Source organism: Girardinichthys multiradiatus, chromosome 13 (assembly GCF_021462225.1).
Source record: "Girardinichthys multiradiatus isolate DD_20200921_A chromosome 13, DD_fGirMul_XY1, whole genome shotgun sequence".
NCBI lineage: Eukaryota > Metazoa > Chordata > Actinopteri > Cyprinodontiformes > Goodeidae > Girardinichthys > Girardinichthys multiradiatus.
The window spans coordinates 6,396,946-6,420,598 of record NC_061806.1 but is presented as its reverse complement, the minus strand read 5'-3'; the positions used below and the strand labels follow the sequence as shown (position 1 = coordinate 6,420,598).

Genomic DNA, 23,653 nt, shown 5'->3' with positions numbered 1-23,653 from the left:
CTGGACAGCAGTTATGTCGGCAGTCTTACCCATGATTGGGGTTTTGAGTGATGAACCAGGCTGGGAGTTTTAAAGGCCTCAGGAATCTTTTGCAGGTGTTTAGAGTTAACTCGTTGATTCAGATGATTAGGTTCATAGCTCGTTTAGAGACCCTTTTAATGATATGCTAATTTTGTGAGATAGGAATTTTGGGTTTTCATGAGCTGTATGCCAAAATCATCCGTATTAAGACAATAAAAGACCTGAAATATTTCAGTTAGTGTGCAATGAATCTAAAATATATGAATGTTAAATTTTCATCATTACATTATGGAAAATAATGAACTTTATCACAATATGCTAATATTTTGAGAAGGACCTGTATTTGAATTTTCTCAGGTTTGTCGCCATTCTCCAGCTTTGCCGAGTTCGTCACACAGGAATGATTAATACTGGCGCGGGGCTGATGGTGTAGCGCATATACGGAGGCTACAGTCCTCGAAGCGGCCGTCCTGGGTTCGAGTCCCGGACCCGGGGAAATTTGCCGAATGTCTCCCCCTCTCTCTACCCCTCTTTCCTGTCTGCCTACTGTCAAAAAGAAAATAAATTCTGCCGGCCACAGCCACGAATTGAGCTTGACCCTGCTGTCCCAGCGACGCCCCACAGATAAAACCCCGCCCCCTCATTTGAATATAAGAACATGAAATAAAAAGAACTTAAGATGAAAAACGGGGTTAAAAAGTAAAAGTCACTGAAATGTGTAAAGTAGCTTTACACAATAAAAGTTTCACAAAATAAAACTGTATTATGAAATAAATATTTAAGTAACTAAAATCTTGAAATGAATATAAAATAGGATAGAAATTTATTTTAATATGATTATTTTGTTTTATTTCATGGGGATATTTATTTATATCATGAAATATTTATTAATAATTTATCAATAGCTGTATTTATTTAATTTTGTATGAAACTGGTCTCCAAGCTCTGACATTATTGAACAGCAAAACTCTGCACAGACATGGAATGCATTCACACAATTTCTTAAAATACACTAATTTATTAACAAAAATAAGTCAACTCAAGTCAAACATATTTAAATCAACAAACTCTTTACTATGCTAAAACAATCCAACTAAACTACCAAGCAGAATGAAAGAACAGAGAAGACTAATGGGCAATGTACAATATAAACTAGTTGATCAAAGATGGTTGAAAACTATGACTGAAAGAGTGATGCAATATTACCATGCAATATTTATGTTTGAGAACCAAGGATTATCTTGAAAAATCTGGAATTGAATTTAAGTTAGTCTTGAGACTAACTTAGGTAACAATTGGCATACCTTTAGACAACTATTCACAATGCAAGATCAGATAAATATTATCTTAATAAAATAATTTAAAGAATGATTTGTTGAATAAAACCAATCTTCTAGATGACCAATTCTCAACGGTGTTTAATTAGCAGCCTTTATTTATTAAAATAATATTTAAAGAAATATTATTTTGAATAAGAACCAAACCTTTCTCAAGAAATGGGGCTTAATGGTGTTTACTTAGTTATCAAGTTTAGTAAAATAATATTTAGGGAAATATTATTTTACCAGATTGAAAACTTACAACCTTTTTGGGTAAATGATCTTTAGTAGGCAAGCACATGTTCTTAGCTGTTAGCGGTTGGGGCTAACAAAAGAAGCTTATAGCTTATCAGAATCAAACACATACCTTTAAAATACCACTAATAAAAGGGTTAAAATGCATAAGCGTGGACGGCGTGTTATGGCCGATCTTCTGTGTTTAAAATCACCCTTTAAATAAATTTGTCTTAACTTAAAAAATCAAAACAAACACAGAACACTTAACTGAGCACGTGTTGAGCAGATAATCTGCTAGCACTAAGATGGCTGAGTTTTCAACACAAACGAAACCAAACATCATAAAACAAAAAATTTTTAGATTATTTCACTCTGAACTACTTCTCTCTGCCTAAAACACAACCTCTTACGTGAACCGTGCTGCGGAAAAGTTGTCCGGGGCGACGAAGTTGAAGAAAACATCCACAGTTAACAAAGGGTTAACTTGCAGCTAACCTCCGTAGCTGTGGTGTGGGGCGGCTTGTTCTTTCGGGGCAGCCAAACTGCATGTTACTCCTGTTGCCATGGTGATGCGGTCCCGTTGTCCTTCCTTCAGACCGGGAAAAACTGCTCCACTCGGAACACAGTTTGCTTCTGTCCACCTCAAAGACAAAGTCAAGCAACGCTTGCACCTAATTACCCCCGTTTATGAATGAATACCGGATACACAAACAGCAATTCATTCATACTTAACTTAGTAGATATGATCGCATGATTGTATGACACTCTTGGATCCAGTTTGAAGTGTTATGTCTGTTTCGGCTGTATGGACCGGTCTGGGAAACTTGACTGCCTATAGGGCCCCCCCACCCATCCTGAACAGAATCCTTGCCTGGCTAATCGTCTGAATGACTTCTACTGCAGACATGACAGGAAGCCGTTCACACCTCAAACCATCTCCTCCACATCCCATTCAGGAACAAATTCTTCCCATAAAGCAAACAACCACCTACCTTCAGATCCTCTGCCTGCACTAAAGATCTCTGAGGAAGATGTAAATAGGCTCTTTCAGTGCATGAAAACAAAGAAAGCTGGAGGTCCTGATAATGTGTCTCCATCATGCCTGAAAGCCTGTGTATATCAACCCGCCCCGATCTTCACCCGGATCTTCAACAAGTCACTGGAGATGTGTGAGGTCTCCTCCTGCTTCAAACGATCCACCGTCATCCCAGTGCCCAAGAAACCCACCATCCTAGGATTATATGACTACAGGCCAGTAGCCCTGATGTCTGTGGTCATGAAATCCTTTGAGCGGTTGGTGTCGAAGCACCTGAAAGACATCACAGGCCCCTGCTGGACCCCCTGCAGTTTGCTTACCGAGCAAACAGGTCGGCAGATGATGCTGTCAACCTAGGTCTACACTTCATCCTGCAACACCTCGACCGTCCAGGGACGCATGCCAGGATCCTGTTTGTAGACTTCAGCTCGGCCTTCAACACCATCATACCAGACATCCTCCTCCAGAAGCTCACCCAGCTCAACGTCCCAGCCTCCACTTGTCAGTGGATCAACAGCTTCCTGACGGACCGACAGCAGCAGGTGAGACTGGCGAGCATCTTCTCCCGTACCAGATCAATAAGTACTGGTGCCCCCCAGGGGTGTGTTCTATCCCCACTCCTCTTCTCCCTTTACACAAATGACTGCACCGCAGCGGACTCGTCCGTGAAACTCCTGAAGTTTGCAGATGACACCACTGTCATTGGTCGGATCCAGGACGGTGATGAGTCTGCATATAGACAAGAGGTGGATCGGCTGGTACACTGGTGTTGTCAGAACTACCTTGAACTCAACCCACTCAAGACTGTGAAAATGGTGGTGGACCTTCGGAGAACACCACCCCCCTCACCATCCTCAACACCGTGTCGGCTGTGGACCACTTCAGGTTCCTAGGAACCACCATCTCTCAGGACTTGAGATGGTCCTCACACATAGACACTGTTTGGAAGAAGGCCCAGCAGAGACTGTCCTTCCTGAGGCAACTCAAGAAGTACAACCTTCCACAGGAGCTGTTGGTCATCTTCTCCACTGCCATCATACTGTCTGTCCTGTCTTCATCCATCTCAGTGTGGTTTGGCTCATCCACAAAACAAGACATGTCCAGACAGCAACGAATAATCAGGTCTGCAGAGAGAACAGTCAGGGCTGACCTTCCCTCTATCCAGGATTTATACAGGTCTAGGGTCAGAAAAAGAGCTGCTAAAATCTCTGCAGACCCCACACACCCTGCACATAAACTGTTTAGAGTTTTATCTTCAGGCCGTCGCTACAGAGCTAAAACCAGCCACCACAGAAACAGTTTCTTCCCCCAGGCTGTTTCGCTGATGAACATTTAATAGAGTACCAAACAACTGCATACTGAAGTTGCAAATGCACCTTTGTATATATATTTAAGGACATAAAAGTATATGCATAAATATATCTTATAACACATAAAAAAACAAAAAAAAAAAAAAACACCCACAGAGCAAAGTGTACCGGAGTCAAATTCCTTGTTTGTATGTACGAACTTGGCAATAAAGCTGATTCTGATTCTGTTTGCCTGCAAAAAGACCTCTTCCACTCTGTGTCCCTTTGCCCAGTTCCTCTGGGGACCTGCGTGGAAAAGGTCAGTTTGTTGCAAAAGCGGGGTTTTTATTCGGACAGTGACGTCACGGGAAGTCCGCTGTTATTCCCCGATTCTGGCTGTTCTGGAAGTAGGTTAATGCAATTTATTTTCAAAAGTTCCAGAAAAGTTCTTACTGGCCTTTCATTTGTAACCCATGGCTGTGGTCCCAACATGAGCCTGGTCCTGGTGGAGGTTTCTTCCTGTTGAAGGGGAGTTTTCCTTTCCACTGTCGCTACATGCATATTCAGTATGAGGGATTGCTACAAATTTAAATCAAGAAACTGTCCACTGTCTCTACATGCTCATCTAGGAGTGAATGCTGCAAGTCACTGACTTGATGCAATCTGCGGGGTTAACCAATTTGAAGAATATACTGAATTTGACTGCACTGTTTGATAATAAGAAACAATTAGAATATTTGTACTTCACTTGGAATCTGTATGATTTGATTGAATTACCTTTCTAAAGTGTCTTGAGATTACAGTTGTTGTTAATTTCCTCTATATAAATAAACTGAATTGAAAACTGAATTGCATTGTACTTAATGGCAGCTTTAGTGACAGTCCTGCTGTGTATACAAAAATGTTGGGTGAATGGGTAATGTAGGCTAAATTCTGAGATTGAAAGGACAGTTAAATAAAACAACATATACTGCTAAAAAAAATTAAGGAAACACTCAAATAGCACATCCTAGATCTGAATGAATTAAATATTATCATTGAATACTTTGTTCTGTACAAAGTTGAATGTGCTGACAACAAAATCATACAAAAATCATTAGTGGAAATCAAATTTATTAACCAATGGAGGCCTGGATTTGGAGTCAAACACAAAATTAAAGTGGAAAAACACACTACAGGCTGATCCAACTTTGATGTAATGTCCTTAAAACAAGTCAAAATGAGGCTCAGTATTGTGTGTGGCCTCCTGTATGATCTCCCTACAATGCCTGGGCATGCTCCTGATAAGATGGTGGATGGTCTCCTGAGGGATCTCCTCCCAGACCTGGACTAAAGCATCCGCCAACTCCTGGACAGTCTGTTGGTGGATGGAGAGAGACATGATGTCCCAGATGTGCTCAATCGGATTCAGGTCTGGGGAACGGGCGGGCCACTCCATAGCTTCAATGTCTTCATCTTGCAGGAACTGCTGACATACTCCAGCCACATGAGGTCTAGCATTGTCCTGCATTAGGATGAACCCAGGGCCAACCACACCAGCGTATGGTCTCACAAGGGGTCTGAGGATCTCATCTCAGTACCTAATGGCAGTCAGGCTACCTCTGGGGAGCACATGGAGGGCCATGTGTCCCTCCAAAGAAATGTCACCCCACACCATTACTGACACGCTACCAAACCGGTCATGCAGAAGGATGTTGCAGGCAGCAGATCGCTCTCCACGGTGTCTCCAGACTCTGTGCTCAGTGTGAACCTGCTTTCATCTGTGAAGAGCACAGGGCGCCAATGGCGAATTTGCCAATCCTGGTGTTCTCTGGCAAATGCCAAGCGTCCTGCACGGTGTTGGACTGTGAGCTCAACCCCCATTTGTGGACGTTGGGCCCTCATACCATCCTCATGGAGTCGGTTTCTAACCGTTTGTGCAGACACATGCACATTAGTGGCCTGCTGGAGGTCATTTTGCAGGGCTCTGGCAGTGCTCCTCCTGTTCCTCCTTGCACAAAGGCGGAGGTAGCGGTCCTGCTGCTGGGTTGTTGCCCTCCTACGGTCTCCTCCACGTCTCCTGGTGTACTGGCCTGTCTCCTGGTAGCGCCTCCAGGCTCTGGACACTATGCTGACAGACACAACAAACCTTGCCACAGCTCACATTGATGTGCCATCCTGGCTGAGCTGCACTACCTGAGCCACTTGTGTGGGTTGTAGAGTCCGTCTCATGCTACCACGAGTGTGAAAGCACCACCAACATTCAAAAGTGACCAAAACATCAGCCAGAGGTACTGAGAAGTGGTCTGTGGTCCCCACCTGCAGAACTACTCCTTTATTGAGTGTGTCTTGCTAATCTCCAAAGATTTCCCCCTGTTGTCTATTCCATTTGTACAACAGCATGTGAAATTGATTGCCAATCAGTGTTGCTTCCTAAGTGGACAGTTTGATTTCACAGAAGTTTGATTAACTTGGAGTTATTCTGTTGTTTAAGTGTTCCCTTTATCTTTTTGAGCAATGTATGTATAGGCTATATATGAGTTGCTAATGTCCTTTTATTTGGCAGAAATGTAAAAACATAGCATTCTCCTAACTTTAGCCTTTCATCTCCTTTTTTCAGTGTTTGATTTTGAATGTTAATTGTAAATTTGCACTTGTTCAAGTTTAATTAGGAAATGTTACCTTACAAAATGGTAAATTGTGTTTAGTATTACACTTTTATATAGCTGCGAAAAGGCAGTTGATTCCCAGTTAATTTACATATAACTGGATGCTTCAATGGTATTTAGTTTTGGAATGCAAATCTTTTGCTGATTTATTTTTCTAGAGTATGGCAGAAGTGTATGGTAAAACAGTTTGTTTTTCTGCTTTAGTCTCAGGAGAATAAGACCTTCTTGGCTATGATTAACAACGTGCTGACTACAGATGGCTTCTACTTTTGCACTGACTTTGACCTAACACACACACTGCAGCGATTGGCCAACACCAGCCCTGACTTCCAGGAGATGAGTCTGCTGGAGAGGGTAAATGGTCCTTATAAATCTTTACACTGGATGTGTGTACATTTTTGTTCAAAGTAAGTCCCAAACATTGGAATTTATTCAGATATCCCTCTATAGGTCATAGAATGGAGATGTTTTACTTTTCTTTGACCGGGTGCACATTGTAATAGCGCACATAGGCAGGACAGGGAGTCATACTCTGTCATCAAAATGTAAGGGTGGTGTTAGGTTTTGCACATTATTGGGGATTCAGTTAAATTCTCTATTTCTCTTTTTTTAACAGATGTGTCATCAATCTAATGTCACAAAAGACAGTAACATGATGATTATTCCAACTGCAAGATACACATATTTTGGTTAAAGTAATTGGGATTTGGCACAGAGTACAGAAAATATCATAAACCATCAACATATTTCCTGCCTTTCACTAAAAAATCCCCTCTTTTCCATTTAGATGCTTCACCATTTCTATGTGCTTTTTGAGACAAAGGCTGCAGTGAATGTTTGAGAATGGCTTGGGGTCTTTGATGTGACACATAATATTGTGTCCTTGTTATCTTTCGAAGTAATTTAATCAGTTTATGACATGGAACTATATTTTATAAAATCTATCTAGTTTGAATACAGTTTTACCACACTAAAGTAACAAATATTTTAAGTTTTGGCTGCTTCAACTTAAAAAAATCAGGTGGTAAAACATCTGAGCGAATGAACACACTGATGACTATTACAAATGGTACTTTAATGAGTATAAACTTAAAATAAAATACTTTGGCATGATTTTATGTTTAAAAGCTTTGAGATGAACCAAACATTACCAATAACAATGGTTTAAAAGCTGCTGAGAAAACTGAAAAACATTTGCATGTTGTCAAATAAAACAAACATTTTATTGTGAAATTAAGATTTACTGTGAACAGGATATTACATCATCAAGAGAAATTCAACTGATCTTTATCTTAAGTAAAAAGGGTTGCAGGTCTCTCATATTAAAAATATGTGTTATTTCGATGTTTGTTGGTACAACAAAGTATAAGCCTGTTTAATTTGAAATTGGTTACGATAGTCAGGTGGCACAACGCTTAATCATTTGGTTGCAATGTCAGAAATCTTTGGGAGGGTAAATTTAAAAATACAGTTATAAAATACAATATAAAAAAAACACTTTTAAATACTATTTAAATTCTTTTAAATACATTGTTTCAAATTCCACAAATGTACATTACATTTGTTTTACAATTGACTTTAAAAATATATATTTTAAGTAGCCTTATTTGTCGTTTACCTCTTTGTCGTGAGCAAACTTCTAAGAAGTAAGCACATGTTTGGAGGCAAATACAAAACAAAACTTTCTAGGACAGATTTAGTTTTGATGTCATACTCCCATGGTTCTCAAATTGTGATGCAAACTCCCTCGATTGACTCAAAAACAACAATCTTTGATACTGTCCAGTTTGGCTGAAAGCTTCAGGCTTCTGTGTGGTTTCTATGTTTGTAAACTGAATGGGAACTTGCCAATAACTGTGATGTAAGAGATTAATTTTGGTGCATGGACTGTCAGCATTGTGAAACAACTCAAATTTACAAATTGTTCTGAGAGAAAATATAAAGATTTTAGTGGAAGCTGGTACAATGAAATTCAGGTCAAACAGGGCTCACCTGAAATGATGTTGCTGCCTCTAGTGTAAAGGACACATTGTCAAATTGGGACTTTACAGTTGTTTAAAGTTAAGTTTTGTTGTTATTTATTTTATTTTTTGACGTTTTACTTGATATTAAAATGTTGTTTTTTGTCGTATAGGCGGGTATTGTGGGTATTGTGTGGTGAGTGGTTTTAAAAGTTGGAGATCTGCTGTCTAACATAAGTTCTTGTTGATTACAGGCAGATCAGAGGTTTGTCTGGAATGGTAATCTTTTGAGAGAACTAGCTGGCCAGCCCGAGGTAATCGCTGTTACATGGAATCACTCTTCTTTCATGTTTTTATACATTAATGTTTTTTCACTACTACTATTTCTCTGTAGCTCCACAGGTTTGCACTGCCTGTCATTCATGGATGTATCCTTTGCACCAAATGTCAACTATGTTTTTATTAAAAAATGACTTAGCAGACAGTAGCTAAGAGCGCAAGCTTTTCTTTGACCCTCCTTCTCCAGTCATTGTCATGAAGCCATGTCGTATAAATGGGAAGATCTTTGAGTGGATCCTCATTTCCAGGCGAAGTTGCTTCAGAGCTGGTGTCAGATACTATGTTAGAGGTAAACATGCAAAAGCATTATCTTGGCTGAATTAAGGTGTGAAAAATTGCTCTTATCCACTAGTCTCTACTCAGTGTGGTTCAGTGCAGCTTTACAGCTCTTTTTAGGCTTTTCCATTAGTAACGGTTAAGTGGAACCGTTACTATTTTTAGTACATGTTTGCTTCTGGTTCCAACCGTGCCAAGTCGTGCTGAAAATGCATGTCAGACGTCTGTCGGTTACTGATTTGGTAAGGGGTGGCAACACTAGTTGCAGCATATATCATATAATAACTAATATCTTCAACCGTTAAATCACTTTTTACGCTGGGCTTATTGTGTACAGGTCCTTCTCAAAATATTAGCATATTGTGATAAAGTTCATTATTTTCCATAATGTCATGATGAAAATTTAACATTCATATATTTTAGATTCATTGCACACTAACTGAAATATTTCAGGTCTTTTATTGTCTTAATACAGATGATTTTGGCATTCAGCTCATGAAAACCCAAAATTCCTATCTCACAAAATTAGCATATCATTAAAAGGGTTTCTAAACGAGCTATGAATCTAATCATCTGAATCAACGAGTTAACTCTAAACACCTGCAAAAGATTCCTGAGGCCTTTAAAACTCCCAGCCTGGTTCATCACTCAAAACCCCAATCATGGGTAAGACTGCCGACCTGACTGCTGTCCAGAAGGCCACTATTGACACCCTCATGCAAGAGGGTAAGACACAGAAAGACATTTCTGAACGAATAGGCTGTTCCCAGAGTGCTGTATCAAGGCACCTCAATGGGAAGTCTGTGGGAAGGAAAACGTGTGGCAGAAAACGCTGCACAACGAGAAGAGGTGACCGGACCCTGAGGAAAATTGTGGAGAAGGGCCGATTCCAGACCTTGGGGGACCTGCGGAAGCAGTGGACTGAGTCTGGAGTAGAAACATCCAGAGCCACCGTGCACAGGCGTGTGCAGGAAATAGGCTACAGGTGCCACATTCCCCAGGTCAAGCCACTTTTGAACCAGAAACAGCGGCAGAAGCGCCTGACCTGGGCTACAAAGAAGCAGCACTGGACTGTTGCTCAGTGGTCCAAAGTACTTTTTTCGGATGAAAGCAAATTCTGCATGTCATTCGGAAATCAAGGTGCCAGAGTCTGGAGGAAGACTGGGGAGAAGGAAATGCCAAAATGCCCGAAGTCCAGTGTCAAGTACCCACAGTCAGTGATGGTCTGGAGTGCCGTGTCAGCTGCTGGTGTTGGTCCACTGTGTTTTATCAAGGGCAGGGTCAATGCAGCTAGCTATCAGGAGATTTTGGAGCACTTCATGCTTCCATCTGCTGAAAAGCTTTATGGAGATGAAAATTTCATTTTTTAGCACGACCTGGCACCTGCTCACAGTGTCAAAACCACTGGTAAATGGTTTACTGACCATGGTATCACTGTGCTCAATTGGCCTGTCAACTCTCCTGACCTGAACCCCATAGAGAATCTGTGGGATATTGTGAAGAGAACGTTGAGAGACTCAAGACCCAACACTCTGGATGAGCTAAAGGCCGCTATCGAAGCATCCTGGGCCTCCATAAGACCTCAGCAGTGCCACAGGCTGATTGCCTCCATGCCACGCCGCATTGAAGCAGTCATTTCTGCCAAAGGATTCCCGACCAAGTATTGAGTGCATAACTGTACATGATTATTTGAAGGTTGACGTTTTTTGTATTAAAAACACTTTTCTTTTATTGGTTGGATGAAATATGCTAATTTTGTGAGATAGGAATTTTGGGTTTTCATGAGCTTTTCATCATCTGTATTAAGACAATAAAAGACCTGAAATATTTCAGTTAGTGTGCAATAAATCTAAAATATATGAATGTTAAATTTTCATCATGACATTATGGAAAATAATGAACTTTATCACAATATGCTAATATTTTGAGAAGGACCTGTATATGACCACTATAGCAAGCTTGCATTAGCTTATCCTCACACATCATTTAGCTTGTACTCCTCTCTCCTGTACTTATCCAAAGTGTTTCATCTTGCAGCCTCCTCTGGTTCTCTTCTTTCTGAGTCTGACCACAGCTACAGACCAAGCAGCATGTCCTCCGTTGTTGTTGTGTTTGTGTCACATACAAGTCATATCATGTTAGCTGAGGAAGTCAGCAGCTAGCACTGGGTCTTCATTTTGACTTGTGAACAGTGTTGTGGGAAAGGAGAAACTCCATTTTCTGTCCTCTTCATTAGCATCGCAAGACAGAGGTGGTCCTCCTTCCTTTGACAGCTGAGAAATGTTTCTGTATCAACAGGCATTGACCCTGAAGGCCATGCTGCTAATTTTGTGGAAACCGAGCAGATAGTTTTGTATGAGGGAGCAAAGGCTTCATTTGTACAGGTAAGCTTGGCAGTCAATATATTTTCTGACTGTTGGGTGTTTTCTCTTGAAATGGGTTAGATATTAATACGTTCCACACCCTAAAATGTATTATCATCTACAGACACGAGGCTCTATGCCGTTTTACTGGAGCCAGAGGCCCAACCTGAAGTACAAACCTAAACCTGTAATCAGCAAAACCATGAATCACGTAAAAGCAACCATTTTTTTTATTCGTCTGATTTCTTTGGGTTTAACTAGGGTAGAAGTGAGAATCTGATTGTAGCCATTTGATAACTTTAAACAGATGGATGGTTTCCAGAGGCATTTTGACTCACAGCTACTCATATATGGAAAACAAACTGTTCTAAACCTGGTAAGGACCTTTTTTAAATCAATCTAAGAATTATCCAGCTGTACAAACTTGAGGCCAATTTTGACTTTTTGTGTCCAGGTGAATCAAAAAGGCTCAGAGAAGCCACTAGAGGAAGAGTTTGCCAAGATGTCCTCTGGTCTCAACAATGGCATGCTCAAGTAAGTGTCAATTGTTGCTTTTCAGTTTTGATCAATGGCAACAGAATGTCTAACAAAGTAGTGAAAGTTTTCAATGTGTTTTTTCTCAGATTAGCATCTGAGAATTGACCTTCAACTTTTAAAATTATGTCCATTGTCCTCAGCTACTTGGCCTTCGACTTTCACAAGGAGTGCAGTCACATGAGATGGGACCGCCTTCAGATCTTGGTGGATGCTGTCTCAGAGACACAAGATGAATACGGGTAACTGAACTGTCAGCTGTTTGTGGTTTAGCTCAATTTGCATAATGTAAAGAGGTGTTGAGACTTTTTTCTGTGTCTAGCTACTTCATGGTGAACTCGGATGGAAAGATATTAACCCAGCAGAAAGGAGTTTTCAGGAGTAATTGCATGGATTGCCTGGACAGGACCAATGTCATTCAGAGCCTGCTGGCCAGACGCTCACTTCAGTCTCAGCTTCAGGTATGTCAGGCTCTTCTCTTTTGGAAAGAAGAAATTCAGTGAAAGGAGCACAACTTGTTCTCAATGATAATGATCTCAATTAACATTTTGTATACCTAGTTAAACACCAAATTTAACTGCATCTAAAAAAATCATCAGTTCTTGCAAGATGTGAGAATCTTGGCAAAGAAAGTATAACTATCAAAATTATTTCAACTTTGTTCAAATATTATTGTTTATCAGAGTACCCATAACTGAAATTCAGCCCTAATGTTATATTCACATATAAGTTTAATAAGAGAAAATTAGACTCAAGCGCTGTGGATATGTTTGAGCCATAAATATGTGACTAAATCAGTATGGATTAATCAGAATGGTAAAAGGTTAGATGTTTTTTTTTTATCATGAATAAAAATGTCTCATAAAATTTACAAAACCTTTCAGAATGCCTTGGTTTACTAGCACCCATGTTGTTATACTCCTAGTTATAGATTTATATTGATGACTGAAGTTCAAAACTTCTTATCTGCTGTAAACTTGTTCTAAATTCAATTCACCCAGAATAAAATGCTCATGTTCGTAGTTCACCACCATTCTGAACTAAGTTCACTGCAAACAATTATTGTGGACTGTGGCTGTGTGCAGTCTTTCTGCGGATCTGAAGAAGCCTCTGACTGAAGAGGCTCTGTTGTATGTCTCATGAAGAGGATGCTCAGTGTTGTCTGTAGTGCTGTGCTCAAAAGCGTTTAAAAGAACAACTTTCTGTTTCCAGTTAAAAAAGCCGCGTGTGCTCCGTGTCTGCTGGCATGTGCTGAGTGTCTGTGTGCATACCATATTGGTAATTTAGGCCATCGCGTCTTTCCTTGGTTTAAACTTGACAATGGTGCCTAAGACTTCTACATTAAGTTTCTACATTAGGATATTAAATAAAGACTCCAACTATTAAAACTTTCAGGTAACACTTAGGGGTATTTTGCTGTCGGTTTTTTTTTTTTTGGTTTTTGGACCTGTGAGGGATTATGATGATTGATTATAAATATTTATCCAAATTATAATTAAAAATCCTAATTCAGAAATACAATACATTCTAACCAAAAATCCTTTCTTACGAATAGAGATCAGAGATACACTCTGGCGGTGTGATTATTGGGCTCACAGCATTTAATAATTACAATTAGTTAATCATCATTAATGATTTATAATTATTAACTAAACCACGGCAAATGTCACTATGTTATCAATGGTTCACCAATAATCACTTTTACACAAAATAAACACAAACGCTGTCTCTTTATCTATGTGAAAAGTTATTAAACCAATAGTCCCTGTTACAAACAATTAATCATCATTAATCAATAATTAAGAATGCACTATTCTACAAAAGGGGTACACCAGTAACCAAAAATAAGGATGCGTGCTGAGGGTAGATGGAGATCAAACCAGCAGTTGATGGACTGAGTGGGAATAGAGCAAAGCTTCAGTTTGACTTGGAATATATATACAAAAAAACAAACCGCCACCTTAACGTGGTGGAGGGGTTTGAATGCTCAAATGATCGTAGAGACTATGTTGTCTGGGGCCTAAATGCCCCTGGTAGGGTCTCTCATGGCAAATAAGCTCTAGGTGATGGGTCAGACAAAGAGTGGTTCAAGAATCCCTCATGAGGACCAAAATATCGAGGCACGTGACGTCGCCCGGTACGGCGGAGCCGGGGTCCCACCCTGGAGCCAGGCCTGGGGTCGGGACTCGTCGGAGAGCGCCTGGTGGCCGGGTTGCTCCTCGCGGGACCCGGCCGGGCCAAGCCCGAACGAGAGACGCGAGGCCATCCCCCAGTGGGCCCACCACCTGCAGGGGGAACCGTGAGGGACCGGTGCAAAGAGGATTGGGTGGCGGACTAAGGTGGAGACCTCAGCGGCCCAACCCCCAGCTTAGGCTGGCTCTAGGGACGTGGAATGTCACCTCGCTGGGGGGGAAGGAGCATGAGCTCATGCGGGAGGTCGAGAGATATCGACTAAAAATAGTCGGGCTCGCCTCCACGCACAGCGTGGGCTCTGGAACCCATCTCCTTGAGAGGGGTTGGACTCTCTTCTACTCTGGTGTGGCCCACGGGGAGAGGCTGCGGGCTGGTGTGGGTTTGCTTGTTGCCCCCCAGCTCAGCCGTCTAGTGTTGGGGTTTACCCCAGTGGAGAGGGTCGTATCCCTGCGCCTTCGGGTTGGAGAGAGGTCTCTGACTATCATTTCAGCCTACGGGCCGAGTGGTAGTGCAGAGTACCCGGCCTTCTTGGCGTCCCTGTCGGGGGTGCTGGATAGTGCCCCTCCCTGGGACTCCCATTATTCTGCTGGGGGACTTCAACGCCCACGTGGGGAACGACAGTGACACCTGGAGAGGCATGATCGGGAGGAATGGCCTCCCCGATCTGAATCCGAGTGGTGTTTTGTTATTGGGCTTCTGTGCTAGTCACGGATTGTCCATAACGAACACCATGTTCAAACATAAGGGTGTCCATCAGTGCACTGGGCACCAGGACACCCTAGGCAAGAGGTCGATGATCGACTTTGTTGTCGTGTCGTCAGACCTTCGGCCGCATGTTTTGGACACTCGGGTGAAGAGAGGGGCTGAGCTGTCCACTGATCACCACCTGGTGGTGAGTTGGATCTGCTGGAGGAGGAGAAAGCCGGACAGACTTGGCAGGCCCAAGCGCATAGTGAGGGTCTGCTGGGAACGCCTGGCTGTGCCCTGGTTCAAGTCCTGACCACGGCGACTTGTGTCTTCCCCCTCTCTTCACCCAATCCTTTCTGCCTACTTTCAAGAAATGACACTGTGGCTACTAGTGCCGCAAAAAAAAGGAAGGTTAAACAAAATTTCCACAGTAATTGGCCGAATTAAAAGATTTATTAAAAATACATAGTTTGTCATAAAATTACAAAACAAAACCTCAATTAACCATGTCTAAATCTGCAATAATATACTTTAGATCATTCAATTAAAATCCATAGTTTGTCAGAAAAATTTTAAAATGTTCATATAGAACCTCTTTCATGTCAAGAATGTCCATACATTTCTTTAGGCACCTTTCTAAAAACTTTTAGAGCAAAATAAAATAATAATTGCTGATATTAATTAGCATTTATATTTATCAATTTATTGTACATAATTGGGCAGCCCAAATTGAATAATATTTATTGGGGCTTATAGGCATACTCTACTGAAGTGTTGTGCAAAATTCCATGGTGTTTGACCTAAGAGAATTTTAGATACAGCCGCTAGATTTATAAACAAACTTGGTAAATAGTAGTGATGTGCTTTAAGTTAGAACTTAAACTAGAATGGGAAGTTTTAGTTTTTAAAGTGAAAGGTCAGAGGTACATTTTTGTGCATTGGCCACGCCCACTTTGGCCAATCTCTACCAACACAGTCTCAGTTTGGTATCTTGAACGTATCCACCAAGTTTTATGAAAATCTATTTTGGCAGCCATTTTGGCTGAATGGCTCCCCCTAGTTTTGACGCTCACTCAAAATAAATGTACATACACCCAATTCGACAGTGTGAACTGCTGGTATTACAATTTTTAAACAGTTTTTAAGTTATGCCAAAAATGTATTTAATTATTTTTTTGTTTCAAAAAAGTTTGCTCACTTACCATCCGCAGTTTCACTTGATTGGTCTTAAGCCGTAGAAGGAGTTATCAAAAATAGGTTCCGAATATTTTAGAATATTCATACTTATCAGCATACCTCTACTATTTATTTATTTTTTTTCAAAGCTCACACCATTTAGAATGACTCAAGAAACATGATGGAGTAGAGATTTAGTCTGTGCAACTAGCAGTTGTAAAGAAAAACAACAAAAAAGCATGTTTGGATTAAAAACACCACCAAGTAGTCCAGTTTTGCTAAACTTTTACCATGCATAGAGGTTGCTATTCTGTGTACATTATGTAATTTGCCTAAAGAAATAAAACTTGGTTTAACGGTCAAATGTGAAAAAAACTATTAACACTAATAAGTTAAGAAAAATGTCGTCAGGGGAGCCTATAGTGGCCCCATGATTACAAATTTCTAAAACTAAATACATAGTCATAAGAACTCATCCCCTTATATGTTCTGTAATTTTGTTTGGAAATAGTGACATATGGTAAAGATATTGTCAGTCATCTTTTGTGGTTGTTTTCAATAAAGGTTTGTCCACATGTAGCATCTGTAGATGGTATGTACAGAGTTTCATGTCCATCGAGCTTAAAATGTTGGAGGAGTTATTGAAAATAGGTTTAACCATTGCTGTGACATAGCAAAAATATACAGTGAGGCCGAAATTGGCTTGGTCTTGATGCAGAATCAACCAAGGAACAAGGTGATATAATGTTTGAGTGTGGGACTTACAGTTTGGGAGTTATAAGCCAAAAAGCATTATCCTTTGTAATAGCACCCCCCCTAGTTATTGTATATGAGTAGCAGTCTAGTATTCCTACTAGGTTGATGTATCAGGTTTTTTTTCAGCTATTTCTTGTACTATCACCTAACATTTTTTAACAGAGAAGAAAAAGAATGATACTGAAAAAACAATACAGTTACAATAGGTTTCCCTGCTCTGCTGGAAGCAGATGAATGGTCGTGCCTTGCATGGCCTTTGCTTGAAACCCTAATTATCTCCCAAGTGCCCCATCATTTTGGCCATAACAGAGAGTTAATAGACAGTGAGTTGATGTTTTTCTTTAATATTATCTTGCTTTTATTTAAGTACTGACACAATCTCAACGTATGTAGATTAAAGACGTTTGTGCTGTTATTTCTGCTAAGAGTAGGAGGTGTAACAGATGTAGCGGTAGCTTTTCTGCATTATTTCCTGCCCTTTTATAATATCAAGGCACACTTTATCAGTATCATGTCTTCACAAAGACCGCAAAAAACGTCCTGTGTGTGCACGACAGCTGAACCGTGCCTGTAATGCCCGCACATATACACACAGCATAACAGAACAGTCAACCAGCTCTCGTCTCGAGGGAAAATGTGGCGTTTTGTTTTCTTCGTGAAATGATTCAAGTTTGCCATTACAAATCCTGATTGTGAATGGGTTTTTTTTTCACTCCCATAGTGAGCACTGGTATGAGCTGTGCTTACTTCAAGTTTGTCATATAAAAATCATTGATTATTTGAAATTTTTAAAAAGTGAACTCCTCATCTTTTCATTTCAACTTTGTGATAAATATTGACCTTTGACCATGAGAACAAGCAAGGTTGTTCACATAATGCCACCCTTTGTTGTCACAGAAAAATAACCAGATTGAAAAAATCAGGTTTGCTCTAAAAATGTTTAAACACAACAACCACTTTTCAGATAGAAGGGTTTGTTCTGAAGCCCTAACAGATTGTGATCACTTAAATGCTGTTGATCTGTACAGATTTTTATCATATATTTTCACAGAGAATGGGAGTTCTGAATGTGGGTCAGCGTATTGACGAGCAGGCCGAGTTTGAGAAAGTCTACAAAAACGGTAAGACGCTCTGTGCTCTACTTTCAGCATGTTGTGTGATTATTAGACCCTGTAAAGTTTGGGTGTGACCTCATGTTTTTGTTTTTGCTCTCTAACAGCATGGGCTGACAATGCCAATGCATGCGCTGTGCAGTATGCTGGGACTGGAGCCTTAAAAACAGACTTTACAAGGTAAAACAGTAAAACATCCCTCAACGCACCAACATTTTCTGTCTGTTAGAGTCTCACAGCAATATTGTTATCATGTAGTTGTTGAACTTGATTTTATATATTTAACAGAACAGGGAAGAGGACTAGGTGGGGACTGTTGATGGATGGCTGGAACTCCATGATCCGCTACTATAAAAACAACTTTTCAGATGGATTCAGACAGGTACGTCTGTGACACAATTCATTGTGGATCAAAACACATATGTACAGTTACCTTGCCCAACACTTTTACTTTGGCCACTTTTTAATTTTTCCATTCAAGTATTTATTTAATAACAACATAAAGAAAACAAATGTGTCATCTTACAATCTTACAACAAGGTATAACATCTCATATATATATATATATATATATATATAAATATATATATATATATATATATACACACAGTACAGACCAAAAGTCTGGACACACCTTCTCATTCAAAGACTTTTCTTTATTTTCATGACTGAATATTGTAGCTTCACACTGAAGGCATCAAAACTATGAATTAACACATGTGGAATTATATACTGAACAAAAACGTGTGAAACAACTGAAAATATGTCTTATATTCTAGGTTCTTCAAAGTAGCCACCTTTTGCTTTGATTACTGCTCCGCACACTCTTGGCATTCTGTTGATGAGCTTCCCAACAGTCTTGAAGGAGTTCCCAGAGATGCTTAGCACTTGTTGGCCCTATTCCATTCACTCTGCGGTCCAGCTCACCCCATACCATCTCGATTGGGTTCAGGTTCAGTAACTGTGGAGACCAGGTCATGTGGCGCAGCACCCCATCACTCTCCTTCCTGGTCAAATAGCCCTTACACAACCTGGAGGTGTTTTTGGGGTCATTGTCCTGTTGAAAAATAAATGACGGTCCAACTAAATGCAAACCGGATGGAATAGCATGCTGCTGAAAGATGCTGTGGTAGCCATGCTGGTTCAGTATGCCTTCAATTTTGAATAAATCCTCAATAGTGTCAACAGCAAAGCACCCCCACACCATCGCACCTCCTCTTCCATGCTTCATGGTGGGAACCAGGCATGTAGAGTCCATCCGTTCACCTCTTCTGGGCCGCACAAAGACACAGTAGTTGGAACCAAAGATCTCAAACTTGGAATCATCAGACCAAAGCACAGATTTCCACTGGTCTAATGTCCATTCCTTGTGTTCTTTAGCCCAAACAAGTCTCTTCTGCTTGTTGCCTGTCCTCAGCAGTGGTTTCCTAGCAGCTATTTTACCATTCAATTCAAAAATACTTTATTAATCCCAAAGGGAAATTAAATGTTGTTATAGCTCATATTATGAATGTTTCCTCAAAGAGCCGTTGTAGATGCTGATGGCTGTGGGCAGGAAGGATCTCCTGTAGCGCTCCGTCTTACAGCAGATCTGAAGAAGCCTCTGACTGAAGACACTCTGTTGTTGTAGGACAGTCTCATGAAGAGGATGCTCAAGGTTCTCCATAATGTTCTTCATTTTATGAAGAATCTGTCTTTCCACAATGATCTCCAGAGGTTCCAGGGGAGTCCCCAGAACAGAGCCAGCCTTCTTTATCAGCTTGTTGAGCTTTTTTAAGTCCCTGGCTCTGATGCTGCTTCCCCAGCAGATGATGGCAGAAGAGATCACACTCTCCACAACAGACTTAAAGAAGATATGGAGCATCTTGCTGCAAACACCAAAGGACCTAAGCTTCCTCAAGAAGTACAGTCTGCTCTGTCCCTTCTTGTAGATGGCTTCACAGTTGCATATCCACTCTAGTCTGTTGTCCAGGTGAACACCGAGGTATTTATACTCCTCCACCACCTCCACTTCTTCTCCCATGATAGAAATAGTTTTTGACCTATTCCTGTTTCTCTTAAAATCTACAATCATCTCCTTTGTTTTAGTCACGTTCAAAATGAGATGATTGTTTCCACACCATGCCACAAAGCGGTCCACCACCTTCCTGTACTCAGCTTCTTGTCCATCTCTGATCCACCCCACGACTGCAGAATCATCCGAGTATTTCTGCAGATGACAGGAGTCTGTCATGTACTGGAAGTCTGAAGTGTACAGAGTGAAAAGGAATGGTGAGAGTACAGTCCCCTGTGGTGCTCCTGTGCTGCTGACTACCTGGTTAGACTCACAACCCTTCAGTCTCACACACTGTGGTCTGTTTGTCAGGTAGTCTTTGATCCAGGAGATTGTTGAGGCTTCTACCTGAGTCTTCTGGAGTTTCTGACAAAGCAAATCAGGTTGGATTGTATTAAATGCACTGGAGAAATCAAAGAACATGATCCTCACAGTGCTACTGGCTTTGTCCAGATGACAGTGGGTTTGTTGAAGCAGGTGTATGATGGCATCTTCAACTCCAACTCCACAGCGATAAGCAAACTGAAGGGGGCCCTGATGGTTTACTGTTTGGTTACTCAGGTGGGCCAACAGGAGTCTCTCTAGGACCTTCATGATGTGAGATGTCAGGGCAACAGGTCTATAGTCATTGAGGACTGATGGGTGAGTTTTCTTTGGTACCGGAACAAGACAGGAGGTCTTCCACAACACCAGAACCTTCTTCTGGGCCAGGCTAAGGTTGAAGAGGTGCTGCAGAATCCCACAGAGCCGCTCTGCACAGGCCTTCAGGACTCTAGGGCTGACATGATCTGGACCTGCAGCCTTATTCCTATTCAGTCTCTCCAGTTGTCTCTTCACCTGATTTCTTGAGACACACTGGTGGAAGGGGGAAGCAAAGGAAGTATCAGCATCTTCTGATATGGTTGAAGGCAAACATGTAGAAGCAGAAGGGTCTAGGGCTGAGGTGGAAGATGAAAAATGTGAGGTGTTACTGGACATCTGTGGGTCCAGTGGGTCAAAGGAAGGTGGAATGTCTGTTTGGCTGTGAGCAGGAGAGGAGGATGCGAAGCTTGTTTCTGAACTGAACCTATTGAAGAATGTGTTCAGTTCAATGGCTCTGTCCAGACCTCCATCGGTCTGATCATCCTTCTGCTTGAAGCCTGTGATCTTCTCCATCCCTGTCCACACATGTCTGATATTGTTTTGCTGGAGCTTGCTCTCCATCTTCTTCTTGTACACCTCCTTGCTGTTTCTTATTTTGACTTTAAGTTGCTTCTGTATAATCCTCAATAATTCTCTGTCTCCCTCTCTGAAGGCTCTTTTTTTCTTGTTAAGCAGGTCCTTCAGGTCACTGGTGATCCAAGGTTTGTTATTGGGGAAGCATCTCACGGTTCTGGTGGGGAGGATGTTATCCACACAGAAGTTTATATAGTCGGTTACACACTCAGTCATGGCATTGATGTCCTCTCCATGTGGCTGGCAAAGTGCGTCCCAGTCTGTAGTCTCAAAGCAACCTTGCAGAGCTTCTTCGGCTTCCTGTGACCATTTTCTCACAGTCCTCTTTATTACAGGTTGCCTCTGAACAAGGGGCTTATATTTCGAGCAGAGAAAAACAAGATTGTGATCTGATTTGCCTAGAGGACGTCTTGCTGTAGACATGTATGAGTCCTTGACATTTGCATAAAACAAATCCAATGTTTTGTTTTCTCTGGTAGAGCAGCTGACAAACTGTTGAAACGTTGGAAGTGTAGCAGAGAGTGAAGCATGGTTAAAATCATCAGAAATTGCCACAAAAGCATTGGGGTTTTGTGTCTGTAGCTTAGCAACAACTGAGATGATGGCATCACATGCAGTGTCGGCAACAGCGGAAGGTGGAACGTAAACTGTTACCAAAATAACACTGATGAACTCTCTGGGTAAATAATATGGACGAAAACTTACTGCCAACAGTTCAATATCTGGACTGCAGAGATGACACTTCACAGTAACATGTCCTGGATTACACCATCTGTTGTTCACAAGTACTGCCAGTCCACCTCCTTTACATTTGCCGCTCCTCCTTAAATCTCTGTCTGCTCGTATTGTTAAAAAGCCTGGCAGAGAGACGCTGGAGTCGGGGATATGATCCTGCAGCCATGTCTCAGTAAAACACATGATACTGCATGCCCGGTACTCTGGCTGGGTCCTTTGTAGGGCTTGGAGTTCATCCAACTTGTTTCCCAACGATCTCACATCGCCCATCAAAATTGACGGAAGAGATGGTTTGAACTTCCTCCTTCTCGCTCTTCTCTTAGCTCCTGCTCTGCATCCACGGCGTCTCATTTTCAACTCATCAGGGATTTGGGGTTGTAGCTGAAGTATTATTTGAGCTTTTGAGATATTAATCAGCTGCTCCCGGTTGTAAGAAACAACCCCGTTGCCATGGCAATGCATCATAACAAATGTCCAAAAATAGAAAGTATTTAGAAAAATCCTCCTAGCTGCACAGCATCCGACACTGGAGTGGAGAGTCATCCAAAAAAAAATCAACTGTATCCACCACAAGAGGAATAGTTCCCAAAAAAGAATAAATCAGAAGTAACAGAGCTACTCCAACCTGCTGCCACCTTGAGCGGCGCAATTCTAGAATCAAATTGAAAACACATAAAGGCCTGATTCACACAGTTTCCTCTTAACAGTTGTTCTAGAGATGTGTCTGCCGCTAGAATTCTGTGTGGCATTGACCTGTTCTCTAATCTGAGCTGCTGTTAACCTGCGATTTCTGAGGCTGGTGACTCTGATGAACTTATCGCCCGCAGCAGAGGTGACACTTGGTCTCCCTTTCCTGGAGCGGTCCTCATGTGAGCCAGTTTCTTTGTAGCACTTGTTGGTTTTTGCGACTGCACTTGGGGACACTTTCAAGGTTTTCCCAATAGTTCGGACTGACTGACCTTCATTTCATAAAGTAATGATGGCCACTCGTTTTTCTTTACTTAGCTGCTTTTTTCTTGCCATAATACAAATTCTAACAGTCTATTCAGTAGGACTATCAGCTGTGCACTGTATCCACCTCCTGCACAACACAACTGATGGTCCCAACCCCATTTATAAGGCTTGAAATCCCACTTATTAAACCTGACAGGGCACACCTGTGAAGTGAAAACCATTTCAGGTGACTACCTCTTGAAGCTCATCAACAGAATGCCGAGAGTGTGTGGAGCATTAATCAAAGCAAAAGGTGGCTACTTTGAAGAACCTAGAATATAAGACATTTTCAGTTGTTTCACACTTTTTTGTTCAGTATATAATTCCACATGTGTTAATTCATAGTTTTGATGCCTTCAGTTGTGAAGCTACAATATTCATAGTCATGAAAATAAAGACAACTCTTTGAATGAGAAGGTGTGTCCAAACGTTTGGTCTGTACTGTATGCTTCAACTTATTCAGTCCAAATTTGCTGCAGTAATAGTGAAGATGTGGATTAATTCAACCTGGGGGTTCTCCTAGGAATTCCAAAGGATTTCCATAGTGTTTTGCAATGTTCATTTAGAAAAAATGTTTGGCAAGGGTCTAAAATGTTTTTTATTTTTTCTTTGTTTAATCACAAATAAATCAGACATAGTAACAGTTATAATAGTGGTACCACTGGAAAAACAATTACACAGGTACCAAAACGTTTGCACGTAGGCCTTCT

General features: G+C 41.1%; 1 protein-coding gene across 1 annotated transcript in view; it reads left to right on the top strand.

Annotated features, from left to right (window-relative positions):
• sacm1la (SAC1 like phosphatidylinositide phosphatase a) overlaps nt 1-23,653 on the top strand; it is a 48,358-nt gene that overhangs the window by 14,553 nt on the left and 10,152 nt on the right. The window contains exons 5-17 of the mRNA XM_047384552.1: nt 6,755-6,904; nt 8,766-8,825; nt 8,906-8,939; nt 9,038-9,139; nt 11,425-11,510; nt 11,614-11,700; nt 11,797-11,865; nt 11,944-12,023; nt 12,167-12,265; nt 12,346-12,484; nt 17,887-17,956; nt 18,055-18,127; nt 18,236-18,329. Of these exons, the coding sequence (XP_047240508.1) occupies nt 6,755-6,904; nt 8,766-8,825; nt 8,906-8,939; nt 9,038-9,139; nt 11,425-11,510; nt 11,614-11,700; nt 11,797-11,865; nt 11,944-12,023; nt 12,167-12,265; nt 12,346-12,484; nt 17,887-17,956; nt 18,055-18,127; nt 18,236-18,329 (1,143 nt within the window). The remainder of the gene's footprint in view (nt 1-6,754; nt 6,905-8,765; nt 8,826-8,905; nt 8,940-9,037; nt 9,140-11,424; nt 11,511-11,613; nt 11,701-11,796; nt 11,866-11,943; nt 12,024-12,166; nt 12,266-12,345; nt 12,485-17,886; nt 17,957-18,054; nt 18,128-18,235; nt 18,330-23,653) is intronic.